Below are 12,125 nucleotides of genomic sequence, written 5' to 3' on the forward strand. Positions count from 1 at the left end.
GCAGCTCTTCTCATTTTTACTGTCCAAATCCTGGATTCTGGTAACATTTGAAGATGGGACTGAGAGTGAATGACCGATATTCAAAGTGTCTTTATGAACAACAGACAAGCAAGTAAACATTACAAAACAAATAAATATTGCTACTAGTCAGTGACGTGCGGTGAGGTTCATAGCTGGTGAGGCACTGACGTCATCAGAATCAGATTTGCAAATAGATGCATAGATTGACAGCAGTTTACAGGTTATGTTTCACTTCTGCATCCTTACACATACAAACTGTAGCTCACAAAACACACATTTCCTTAAAAAACAAAACAAAATAAATGTTATTACTGTCTTACCTGCTTCGATTGAAAGTCCACTTGAGAAAACTTTTTTAGTGTTGTAATGTAGTCATTCATGTCGAAAGTCGGGATGAGCGAGAGGAAAAAAATCACTATCTCTATTATAATCTATCGCTGCACTTGACTTGCTTCCCGAATCGTTTAGCCTAGCTCGCTGTCACTTACTCGGCAGTTGAGGAGTGAACAAGACGAACGTCTGGGATCTTGAGCGCCCCCTGCCATGAGGCAAGAGAACTGCCTGCCTCACCTCGAACCTGTTCTCTGCCGTTTATAATCGCTCATTACACGAAACACGTTACACAAACACAGTTGGTGACAAAAAGCACTGTACATTATATACATAAGCTAAACTATTGGAAATAAGTTCACATATTAAATTTGTTTAAACCATTTTATTGACGCCGTACAGCAACATGCTCTCTCCGCTTAGCAGCCAGCGCAGAGCCAGGGGTTGCGCAATCCAAGGTGAGGCAGAGCTCGCTGCTGCCTCACCGGCATCGCTTCCAAGCATTTGAATGGGAAAATAAGAAAATTCAGCGATTTTGAACAAATAAAAATCGAAATTGGTGAAGCTACATGAAAAATAAATATTTTTTAGTGCAAACCACCGGATGAATATAACAATTTAAATTACTTTATGATTATATATTTTCTTTCTTTCCATGATGGCAGGTGAGGCAGTGCCTCACCTGCCTCCCCTGACCGCACGTCACTGCTACTAGTCAAATATGGTCTTTTGCTAAATTAGAATCCATTCACCACTAAAGTCTTATTGGTAATCACAACGACAATTCAGACTACTTTACAACACACCACAGTACATTAACAAATGTAATCATAACCCATTTAGGTAAATTCTGTTAGATGTCTTTATGTATTACTTTGTGGCACTTTTGGCCCTCCATATATCTAAATCCTAACTCTGTTATTTTATTTTGTCTGGGCACATCAAATCTGCGTCAGATATTGGCTAGATGCCACTGTCTATGAATATTAAAAATAAAAATTAAAAATTAAAAAAAAATCAAGTTAAAAAAGCATAAACATTCATGCATGGCCCTGAAAATGTGATATATGTTAAAAAAAAACAAAAAAAAATTGAATATTCAGCTCTGAAGTCGATGTAGGCAAATGAAAAGCACAAGAAAAATAATATTTTTTAATTTTTTTTTTTTTTCGTCTGGTTGCAATGTGGACCCAGTATCTTTAGTACAGCTGGTAGTATCTGATGCATTATTACGTAGCCTCATGTCAAACATTAACTGGACCACCGAGGAGAGTATCTGCAGCCCTAACGATAGACATCAGTAGTAATCATGCAGTACAGCTGATCATTTTTACAAAGTTATTCCACACCTCACAATATAATGGAATCTCTCCTCTGCTTGACAGATCATCCATCTGCAATACCCAGTGGTGGTCCTTATCTATTGCTGTCCCGCTGTAGAAACTGGAGATAATTTAAACACTAAGCCTCAGTGCTTTGCCTGACTTCTTCTGTGCAGCTCCCTAACCTATGAGGCAGAATGTAATGTTAACTGCTGCACAATACAAAAAGAAGAAAAACGTAACCAGATGTTATTCTAAAGCTCAGCAAGAGAATCCAAGTTATTACACATTTTACTTGGCACCGATTAGACACACATGCAGAAAAATGGCTGTATCTCTCTAACCATGCTGGGCTGCTTTCATTGACCGCATGATATTACCCCTGCGCAGGGATTAGCCATGAACATCACCAGCTACCCTCCAGTTATTTATTCAGTGTCAAAATTTAATATATTTATTTATATATTTATTTCAACTTTGGATGTGCAATTTAATTACAGCGGCTGCTGTTTTTCTTTTTATCTCTCTAGAAAAGCACGCTCTCACACAGCATACGTGGATTATGTAGATCGTTAACAGGATGGTGGCACGACGCTGATAATCATGTTCCACCTGAACGCGTTTCTAATGAAAGAATCCACCTGAAGTGTTTGGCCCCAAAACAAAACAATACTTGTGGTCTGAAGTGGAAAAATGCCGGGGTGTATAGAAACATAATGACAACAGGTGTTGCTTGTTCCCCCCTGACCAAGATTCGGGGGGAAAGTAAATTACTGTTCTTGTTTTCTGGATATTGCTTTTGTCAAGGTGCAGACTGACTAATGATACTGCAGTGTACAGATCAGCATGTGGTCGGACTGGTTGAATACGGTTATGTGATGTAATTTTGTGTGTTGTGTCATAGAGCAGCAGAACAATTGAAAGGGCTTCGCCTTGAACATGTTACAAAATCTCTTCACATTTGATTCTTTTTTTTATTTCTAACAATCACTGCATAAAGCAATAGTTTACTTAACCAGCCTTTCCACAGCAAACACCAACATCCTCTAAGGCACAATACACTTTACACATAGTCTTTTTTTATCATCTCCACATCACCTGTTCTCATTCACTTTTTATGCATGTGACTCTTAAGGTTGTTTATTTGCCACAGCAGCTCTCTCAGACATATGTTAGTTGAATCAAGATAAATAAATAACTGAGAAAAACTTCATGTAGCCCAGAGTGTTGTTTCCAGAAGATGTGGGGGGTTTTAACCAAACTGTATGTATTTCAGTCCCAAGGAGTCAGTCCTTTAGGGCTGCAGATTTAAAATAGGTTACTGACCAAAACAAGCATGTTGAACTGTATGAACTGTAGCTTTTTTTTTTTTTACAACACAGAGATAGCGAATCTGAATTGTCATCTAGTATTTATCACTTCATTACTTATTAACTAAAGTACTTTTTGCATCTGTTTAATTAATGATAATATAAAAGGTGCTACAAGTGGATTCCAAATATATTCATTACCTCAGAATTTTTTCCCATTTTTTTCCTCACACTACAACCACAAACTTTGACATATTTCACTGGGATTTTATGTGTTGCCTGGCACAAAATTTTATGTTGTGAAGTGAAAGGAAAAGGATATGAGGTTTTCCCGTAAAACTGTTGAGTCTATGTGTGTTACGATCCCGTTGATCCTAGATTTGGACATTTCACAGAGCACAGTCCAATCCATCAAGTGAAAACGCTGCTGCTGTTAAAAGGTTCTACAAAGTATTTACTCAGAGCTGTTGAATACATAAACATGCCATACTTTTCATAAATTCATTGGGCCAAAAAAATTGTGTATTACTTTCTTCCACTTTACAACTGTGCACTACTGTTATCAAATAAAATCCCAATAAAATACAATGAAAGTTTTTGCTTCAGAGATGTGAATACATTTTTAAAAGCACTGTAAGGTAGTTGGAATCAGACAGATATCTAAAGGGTTTTTTTAGTCAAAAACAACCGCAGCAAAAATATTTCAAGAAACGAGCATCATGGTGTAAAGTTTACAAAAAAAAGAAAAGAAAAAAACCACCCTCAAAGCGATTTTGTAACCTTGATTTCCCTGCAGAGGCTTTCAGAGCATCATCAAAGGATGAGGCAGGAAGGGATGGAGAAAAAATAAATAGCTCACAAGCTTCCCTGGCCTTGGTTACAAACAGAGGGCAAACCAGACTTTATTGATTTATCTTTTCAACAAAGACTGAATGATACCTGTCAACTAAATATAACAACATGCCATGAATATGACCAGTAAGACAAACTAGGAAAATCAATTAAAAGTTTTCTTGACACCTTGGTGCTGCTGACTAGGGCAGGCGGTCCAGATCCATGTAAACATAACCAACAGCAGTCATGTCTGCTCTGCTCATGCTTCCTTAGCATACGCTCTCCTCTTATCCTCACTAGACATCAACAGTCATGCCATAGTCAGGGCTGTTGGTGAACTGGAGTCTACCATCTGCTTCCTGCTCTTCAAACACCATGACCTATGACAGCATAGGGAAAAGAAGTTCAGCCAAGGTCATGAAAGGATAGTGAAAGTGGGTGGTTTTGTGTTAATGTAAGCACACTCTGAAAAAGAATTAGAAAGTAAGATGGACAAAGACTGGGAAATGGCACCAGTCGCCTAAGGCATTTACGAGAAAGTACATAGTGGTAAACATAAAAACTTCTCAAAATACTAAGCATGGATTCTTTATGTAAACATGCTGTTTTTATTTAGCAAGAAATTAAAACTATAATTATGCAAACATAGATTAATAGATTAATTATTTGCCTGTTTCTAAATCATTTTCAGATGAATAGCTTGTAGACAGAACACTGTTAAAATGACATGTTTTTAAGTCACAAGAAGGTCACATATTAATCATATTTAATTATTTGAGAACTTTATCCACCTTTAAGGTGGTATATTACAAATGATCCAGCTGAAAAATAATCTAACAAATCTGTTTGGGGGCATTTTCACTTGAAAGTAACAACCAGAGTTAAACACTCAAAAAAACAGAGCTTTGTTGAAACATATTTTAATTTAATTCCTCAATTTATCTTCTGGATATACGACCATCATCAGAGCCGATTGACTGTCATAAATTGTTTCTGATTTATTGCAAATGAAGTCCAGCTGTTCTTGTACACCAAAACTTTAACTTTTGGGTAAAAACAATACATTAGAAACAGAACATCAAATCCAAAGTAACATATGGTGGTGGTAGCACCATGCTGTGGCATACCAGTCAGCTTGGCTTAAACCCTTAAAGTGGATATCAGAAAGCTCAAGGTGAATTTTATGTCTTAGCATCACTGTGAACATTTGACAAAATAAAAAAACAATCTTCATCGTTTGGAGAAAATTAAGCTCTCGAATAGCATACAAAGAGTATAGAAGTAAAACTGACAGGAGATTTGTGACATATTCTGCATAATCTGATCATATGCTGAACTTTGACAAGCCAGAGTTAGCTGATAGTGGAAATTCAAGATGTGGGATGCCAATAGATGCCAAAAAAAGTTCTACAAAAAGATGGTTTAATCAAGTATTAGTTCAAATGTGTGAGTAGTTATGCAACCACTTATTTGCATTTTTGTGTTCTAGTTCTCCCCCAAACAAACTTGCTTGTTTTCAGTTTGATCGTATAGGGCAAATGTGAAATTATACATGAAAAACATTTTGAGTTGATTTATCATGACCTCGTTTATACGTCACTAAGAGCGGACTGCTTATATCCCCTGTAATTTGCTGCCATTTCAGGAATATCTTGAGAAGCTGTCACCAGAAATGTCATGAACCAGTTTTGGGTAAAAATATACAAATTGCATAAGAAGTGCACATCTTTTGCTAGAAGATGTTACATCTTAATCTAATAAAATAATAAATACCCTTTAAGTCATTTTGTTATGTCAAAAAGTTAACTTCATAAAAGGCAGACTCTGTTGCAAAACTCAACCTTGTCACGCTGTTACCAGTCTTGTGTTTAGTGGCTTAGGAAGATTGGCAGCTTTAAGTACACGGTGCTCCAGCATCACCTCCTGGATTCCTGATACTATTTTTATACACACTTTACCCATAAAGAAAAGGCTGCCATGTTGTTTAGAAATATATTTTTAAAAAAAACAACATACCCAACATACATGGCAAAATACGTAAGAACTGATAAGACAAAATTACCATTTTCATAGCATATTACGTATACTGTAGTGTACGAGTGTATATTACACAGTACCTGGTTGTCTCCTTTGTGAAGCCACGGCCCTGGGACATAAAGTGTTTGTTGCGGTCCAATAGACCAGTATCGTCCCAAATTCCTGCCATTTATAAACACAACCCCTTTGGTCCATCCCTGTGAAACAAGGTTGCAAATCAGAACGCAAATGTAAACAGTCCAAAATGTTATTTTTGTCTCCTTAGTCCCATTCTTTCTGAGAATATATTAAGATTCCAAGAGACCCTATAAATATTTTAAAACCCAAGAGAGATTTTGTGGGTAAAAAACAAAACATCATGAACAATTTATGGGAAGTCTCTGAAATCCCAAAAAGGACAAAGCAAAGTTTTTAGGTACGGTAAATTAATCCAGTGAGGTAGAACTCAAAGTAGACACATTTCTCTAGATTGTGTGTAGTTACAGAAATGAACTGTAATCTTTTTTTTAATGTTTATGTATCTTACAGCACATTTAATCAATAAGCCACAAAGAAGATGGCAGTTGATTGTTCTGTATTTTATCAAATTAACTTGTATTTGATTGTTCAACTAAATAAGTGTCTTACTGCTATTTATAAGCTAGGACTGCTCCTTTTTGAGTTAAGATGAGGATATATTAACAGGACTTTCAAGCATGTTTTAATTGGTTACATTTTTGACCCCAAGCCCCAACTTACGGGAAGTTTGATGAAGGTGTCTTTAGGAGAGCTGTTCACGTAAAGTTTGCCCTGAAAAAAGGCCGGGAATGAAGGCTGCTGCTGCATAGGCACCCAGGAGCCTGTAGTATGAAGGCTGTGAGGGGAGATAAATAACAGATAAATTGTTTTGATGCATTCACTTGCACTTTTACCTAAAATAATATAGTACAATATGGTTGTTTGTGAGCCAGCATGATATTCTATCTATCATAGAATATTTATTGGCCTGCAGTGAATGCCAAGTGAAAGTTTGAAAATGGATTCAGGGACAGTATTCATATTCAACAAGACAGTAGGTTATGCTTCGCCTCTGAGCAAATTCAAAAGGCAGTCATAATAGAAAACCAACAGTTCTTCCCGAAGTAGGAATTTCTAGTGTTCGATTATAAGGGGCATCAGGCCTTGACATTTCACAATGGTACTGACACACACAAAGATACACACATTCACAAAAAAAAAAGAAAAAGAAAAACATCTGCAAAAAAAGGAGACTCATAATGGCTTTAAAACCAAGCACATCCACAATTTGTGTTCTATTAGCTTTAATTTTACAATTTTTGGGGAAGCATCCATGTTGTTATTGTTGTTCCAAACATAAATGTATTAAGCATACAGTAAAGAAACACAATTCTCATGTAAACGGTGTGGTAATGTAGATGGGTGCATTCTGTTATTGCAATACTGAAATATTAATGAGGGAATAAGACTTTAGCCTTGGGGTGAATTTATTCTTGCATAATTCACCTGAAAATCTCAACCTTAATGCTTCCACGTATTAACATTATCAGATGTAATGACTGTTGTGAGATGGGTAGTATACTTAATAATGCTCTCCATACTCAACAACAGTAGAAAATACAGATTTAGATGCTTTTAAGAACCTGAGTTGCTAAACAAATATAGATTTGGCTTGATTTAAATGAACCAGACATCTGCTTTAGGGATTCCCTCTCTGTGGTCTGTCTCTGGCTTGGAAGGCAAAAAAACAAGAAAATAACTTCCTCACACCACAGATGATACCCTCCAAATTCTTGTGAGAATGCTCTAAGGTGAAAACAATCAAAAGAATTCCCCCAATTCCAGCATGATGACAGCATCTAAGTAAAGAACATGGTCACATGTTTCCTGGATCACTCTAAAATTATCTTCCAGCACACTGCCTTAGAGATCGTTTGATAATGCAACAACAGATCTCTTGGTTGTCTTGCATTGAAACTCAGAGAGTCAAGTTAAAAAAGTTTATCTTCACAACAATTTTAATCCAGCTTCTATTACTCCATCTTTCATTTGTGATTTTAATCTGTTTTGTCATAGTTGTATAGTTAACAATATAAGAAAGACTTTGCCACTTAATATGAAAAAAAAAATACTGAATACACTATTTGTATCTTTTGTACACAACATAATTGTAGAGAAATACAACCAGTGTAAAACCGATCAAACAAATTAAATATGTGCAATAGTATCAGGTGCATAATCCTAGCAGGAGTTCAGTAAAAGTTGACAGAGAGGCTTTGAGAAATCTCTGTTCAGAGCTCTATAAACAGGCCCTATAGACCACTGGCAGGCATGATCTAATGACACTTTCAGTTCCCCTCACAATCATCTGCTATATTGCAACTGAAGCTGGATGCCAAGACGTTGCATGCCAGCAGACGCGCCAATACATCTCTGCATTCTGTTGTGAGAATGCTGGCTGGTAATGGCACTGGTTTCTCTTTTGTTTATTCTTCGATGTGAATTAGCCAGGATGGGCAACAAAGATTAAAGGACAGCATAAGCAAGATCAGTAATGTGACTTATTAATTACAAGCCTGTCAGTTTTGCACGCAACAACATTAAGAACTTGTATTATACTCAATCTATAAAACCACTAAGCAACAAATATAAAGAGGGGCATACAAATTTGCCCCAGAAATGGGAATCCTGCGTCTTGCCTCAATGCTGAAATCACTGAGGAAATCATTGGGGTTGATAACTCAAGAGGGTTTAAAAAGTGAATGTGTTTTATTTTGTGAATTTTGCCGTTTTGTTGCCTCTTTAATCATACTAATTGGAGACAAAATGTGCTGGGATGAATGAGAGGATGGCAGGTGTAGTGAAAAAGAAACAAAAACACAAGGAGCAATAAAAGTGTAATTAAAGACACAAACCTTTTTACAAAGCCTGGTTTCATATCCAAACTATGAATAATGAAGCCTCGGAGGACGTTCAAGTTTAACTCAACATCACCAACAAGACCTGGAAATATGAGTCAATGCCATTTTCAGTTTCTTCTAAAAAAAAAAATAAAAAATGGCGTGTAGTTGATTATATTCCAGATTTTCTGAAAATCTTGCTTCCACTTGAGCATCTCTAAAATCATTAGTTTTTTTATGTTTCTGTACCTTTGCGCTGCTCATCCAGAGTCATTCCATAATTCACCCTTCCACAGTTCTCCACCAGAAAGCCCAGAGTTCTGCTTCCCTTCAGTATAAACATACATTAAACATGAGCTGCATTCAAGGAAACTGCTGCAGTTTACAAAAAAAAAAAAAACACAGAGAAATATAGAGAACGGGCAAGTTCTTTCTAAGAAAGATTGCAGATTTGTCCATTTATTTTTTTTTTGCTAAATAAATACTTAGAAGACGATTTGCTGCTGGCTTCACACTTGCACTTTGCTGCCAGAAAACATCTATCAGTATCCCCTGAAGCGTTCATAAGCTGCAGGTTGTTAAATATTAAAAACTTTATCTCTCTGAAACAGCACACAGGGTCTAACATATATACAGAAGGACACAAAACTCAGTACCTTCCCATCAGGTACTACAAGTTCCTGCACCTTATAGTCCAAAATACCAACGTATTGTTTGTCCACAAAAACCTATAAAAATGAGAACAAAAAAAATCCATTTTTAGAAAGACAAAAAGAGCTACATAAAAAAAACAGCCAACCACTTAAATCACAAATGAATAGAAAATGTGCACAAAACACAGATGTGGCAATTATTCCAAAATAAAGTCTTTGCTTTAATTAGGTTGAAACTCTATAAGCTAATCAGAGGTGTGAACTTCGCTAAGTAAGACTGCAGCTTCCTCTGAACAAGTGCTCTAATAAACAAGAGTAAAATGTGTTCGATCCAATGTTCTCACCAGTGCTCTGTCTCTGATGTTGTTCTTTGAGTTGAGAGTTCCTCCGCTGGTGATGACCGTCTCATACAGTGTGTAGCCGTAGGACTGGCCATTATTGTTGTTGACAGGGAGGTTCTCCATGTTCATTGGCCTCTCAGATTTGAAAGGCTGTGGAGTATGCAAAAGCATTACCATAGAGTCAAACAAACAGTGGATAAAACGACAATTCAAACGAGTAAAAATGAGCTGCAGAAATTCTTGTTTACATAGATTTACACATGGTTGAAGTGTCTACTTAAATTGGGCTCTAATTAAAGCAGAATTCACTCTCAGAGTGCGTGTTCTCGTTGTTCTCTTTGCAGCGTGACTTCCTCTGACGTTGTGGTCTTTACTAAAACTTCAAACTAAGAGGAGGGGACTCATGTACAAAGACTGCAAACATATAAAAACATCAGTGAAGAAGAACTGATAGCGGAAAAGTGTATACTATAGTCCTTTGCCTCACATTTTTTAAATTATTTATTTGCTGGCGACCCCTAGAGGCTGGGCTGGAAAATTGTTATTGTACACACCTGCAAAATAAGACATACAAATTGTACTCTATGTACCTTATGTCTGGATGTTAACATTGCAATATCCGTGTGCACAATATTAATATTGCAAAGTCAATTGGACTATTAGACTATCTGGAATGCAATGTTTGCCAGCTAATTAATTTCAAATGTCAGAGGTATACCTTGCAGTGTTAAATAAGAAATAAGAGAGAGAAAAGAGAAAAATTAGGATTTATCACACTTTTTAATCACAATTTTTTGATATTTACTATGTAATGGTATTTGTTTAGTCAACAATATGATAAATGTAGAGCATGTGACAAATGATGCTGAGCATATTTTTTTACAGCAGTGGCATTATTATTCTTTATTAATATCTATAATCACCATCAGCATCATAAAAATAACAATATAGTGAAGTGAAAATAGTGCAGTGCCAATTGTTTTGGCAATGTGCTCAGACACAGCAAGGAGCAGTGTACTGCTTGTTCCCATACAGCTGCCAACCACACTGGGGTTCCTATAGCAGCAGGGTTATTTCAGAAGGAACTGGGAGACTGAATGGGAATGTGCCAGTCAATCCTGAGCCAAGCCATGCCAGCTGTGTTATATGGAATAATGCAAATCAGCCAGGTTTGTCAAATTTCCACACACTACAGTTAAACGAGTCGAGATTAAAAAGCAAATTTCAGTTACAACCACTTCAGCATTACGAAATGAATTTGTTTTAGTTAACAGGAAGCCTTTTTATTCAATCAATGTACAAATTTCCCATGATACACAAATGCAATTAACCAACCTTGGTTTTGTGGCTCTATTTTTAATCTAATAATGAGCATGGTTTGGGAAAGACTGCAAGATGGCACAGTGTGGGTAAGGTGATTGCTCAAATAATAAGTCCCTTTAATGCCCCCCACATGTTCAAAGTGTACCAATAGATCAACACTTCTTGAGTTGTTTTTGTCAGCATCTTTCAGAAGAAAATTCATGCAAGTCTGAATACAGATTTTTTACTAAGCAGTCTTGTCCTTCATACCTTTGGGAAGAACATGATGCATGTCCAACAATCTAAACACTACCAGCTACAACACACTTCACCACACACCTCCAAACACACACCTAGATAAAATATTAGAGTCACAACAGCCTACTCTATAACTGGAGAGAAACCACTCTTTTTAAACAATGGTGTATGGCTGGTCAGGGGCAAAGTAATTGGCATCTCATAGGGAGCAAATTATTGCGATGGAGACTGAATAATTAATGGAGTTAGAGTCACCAGACGTGCTACACCTGGCTTGAATATAAATGCCTGAAGGGGACATGGCATAAATACCTAAACTAGTGGACATACAAGTGGGAAGGAAATAGAACATGGTTCAAAGAGGACATTCCACCAATTGTTTTGTTTTCCACCTTTTTTGGCAAGGGGGCACTCAAGGTTTTTATCAGACTATTTCACCAGCAGGTTACTTTACAATCATAAAGCTTCAGATGGTGGAATAATACTGGTTCCCATGAAGGCCACCTTACCAGTATAACTTATGAGAAATGTTTTGGTCAGGCCTTGAAGGTCCTCTTGTGTCAGACTGTCTCAAATAAGTATTAAAAGCAAATTTAAAGTTAATCTGAATAAAATGATCCCATATCAGAAAGACAGATTTCAAAAGTGACTACACATCAAATATCTGTTTGACTTAGTCAGTACAGATAGAAAAAAACACAAATATTACACCATCTACATTTGCTGACAATGTGTAAATAATTTCAAAATGAATTTATATTTTATTACCAAAACACAATTTCACATTGAAGCTGTTACTGAAATACCATTAACAAAAATC

The 12,125-nt window shown here is 36.5% G+C and overlaps 1 protein-coding gene across 2 annotated transcripts in view; it reads right to left on the bottom strand.

Moving 5' to 3' along the window:
- Positions 1-1,497: 1,497 nt before the first annotated feature.
- The window catches only part of LOC114161810 (beta-galactosidase-1-like protein 2), a 29,054-nt gene continuing 18,426 nt past the window's right edge, over positions 1,498-12,125 (bottom strand). For both annotated transcript variants that reach the window (XM_028045386.1, XM_028045388.1), the window contains exons 13-19: positions 9,749-9,895; positions 9,408-9,479; positions 9,001-9,079; positions 8,767-8,854; positions 6,593-6,707; positions 5,935-6,051; positions 1,498-4,197 (exon numbers count right to left, since the gene is read on the bottom strand). In XM_028045386.1, the coding sequence (XP_027901187.1) occupies positions 4,114-4,197; positions 5,935-6,051; positions 6,593-6,707; positions 8,767-8,854; positions 9,001-9,079; positions 9,408-9,479; positions 9,749-9,895 (702 nt within the window). In that variant the 3' untranslated portion in view covers positions 1,498-4,113. The remainder of the gene's footprint in view (positions 4,198-5,934; positions 6,052-6,592; positions 6,708-8,766; positions 8,855-9,000; positions 9,080-9,407; positions 9,480-9,748; positions 9,896-12,125) is intronic.

This window comes from Xiphophorus couchianus, chromosome 18, assembly GCF_001444195.1.
Source record: "Xiphophorus couchianus chromosome 18, X_couchianus-1.0, whole genome shotgun sequence".
NCBI lineage: Eukaryota > Metazoa > Chordata > Actinopteri > Cyprinodontiformes > Poeciliidae > Xiphophorus > Xiphophorus couchianus.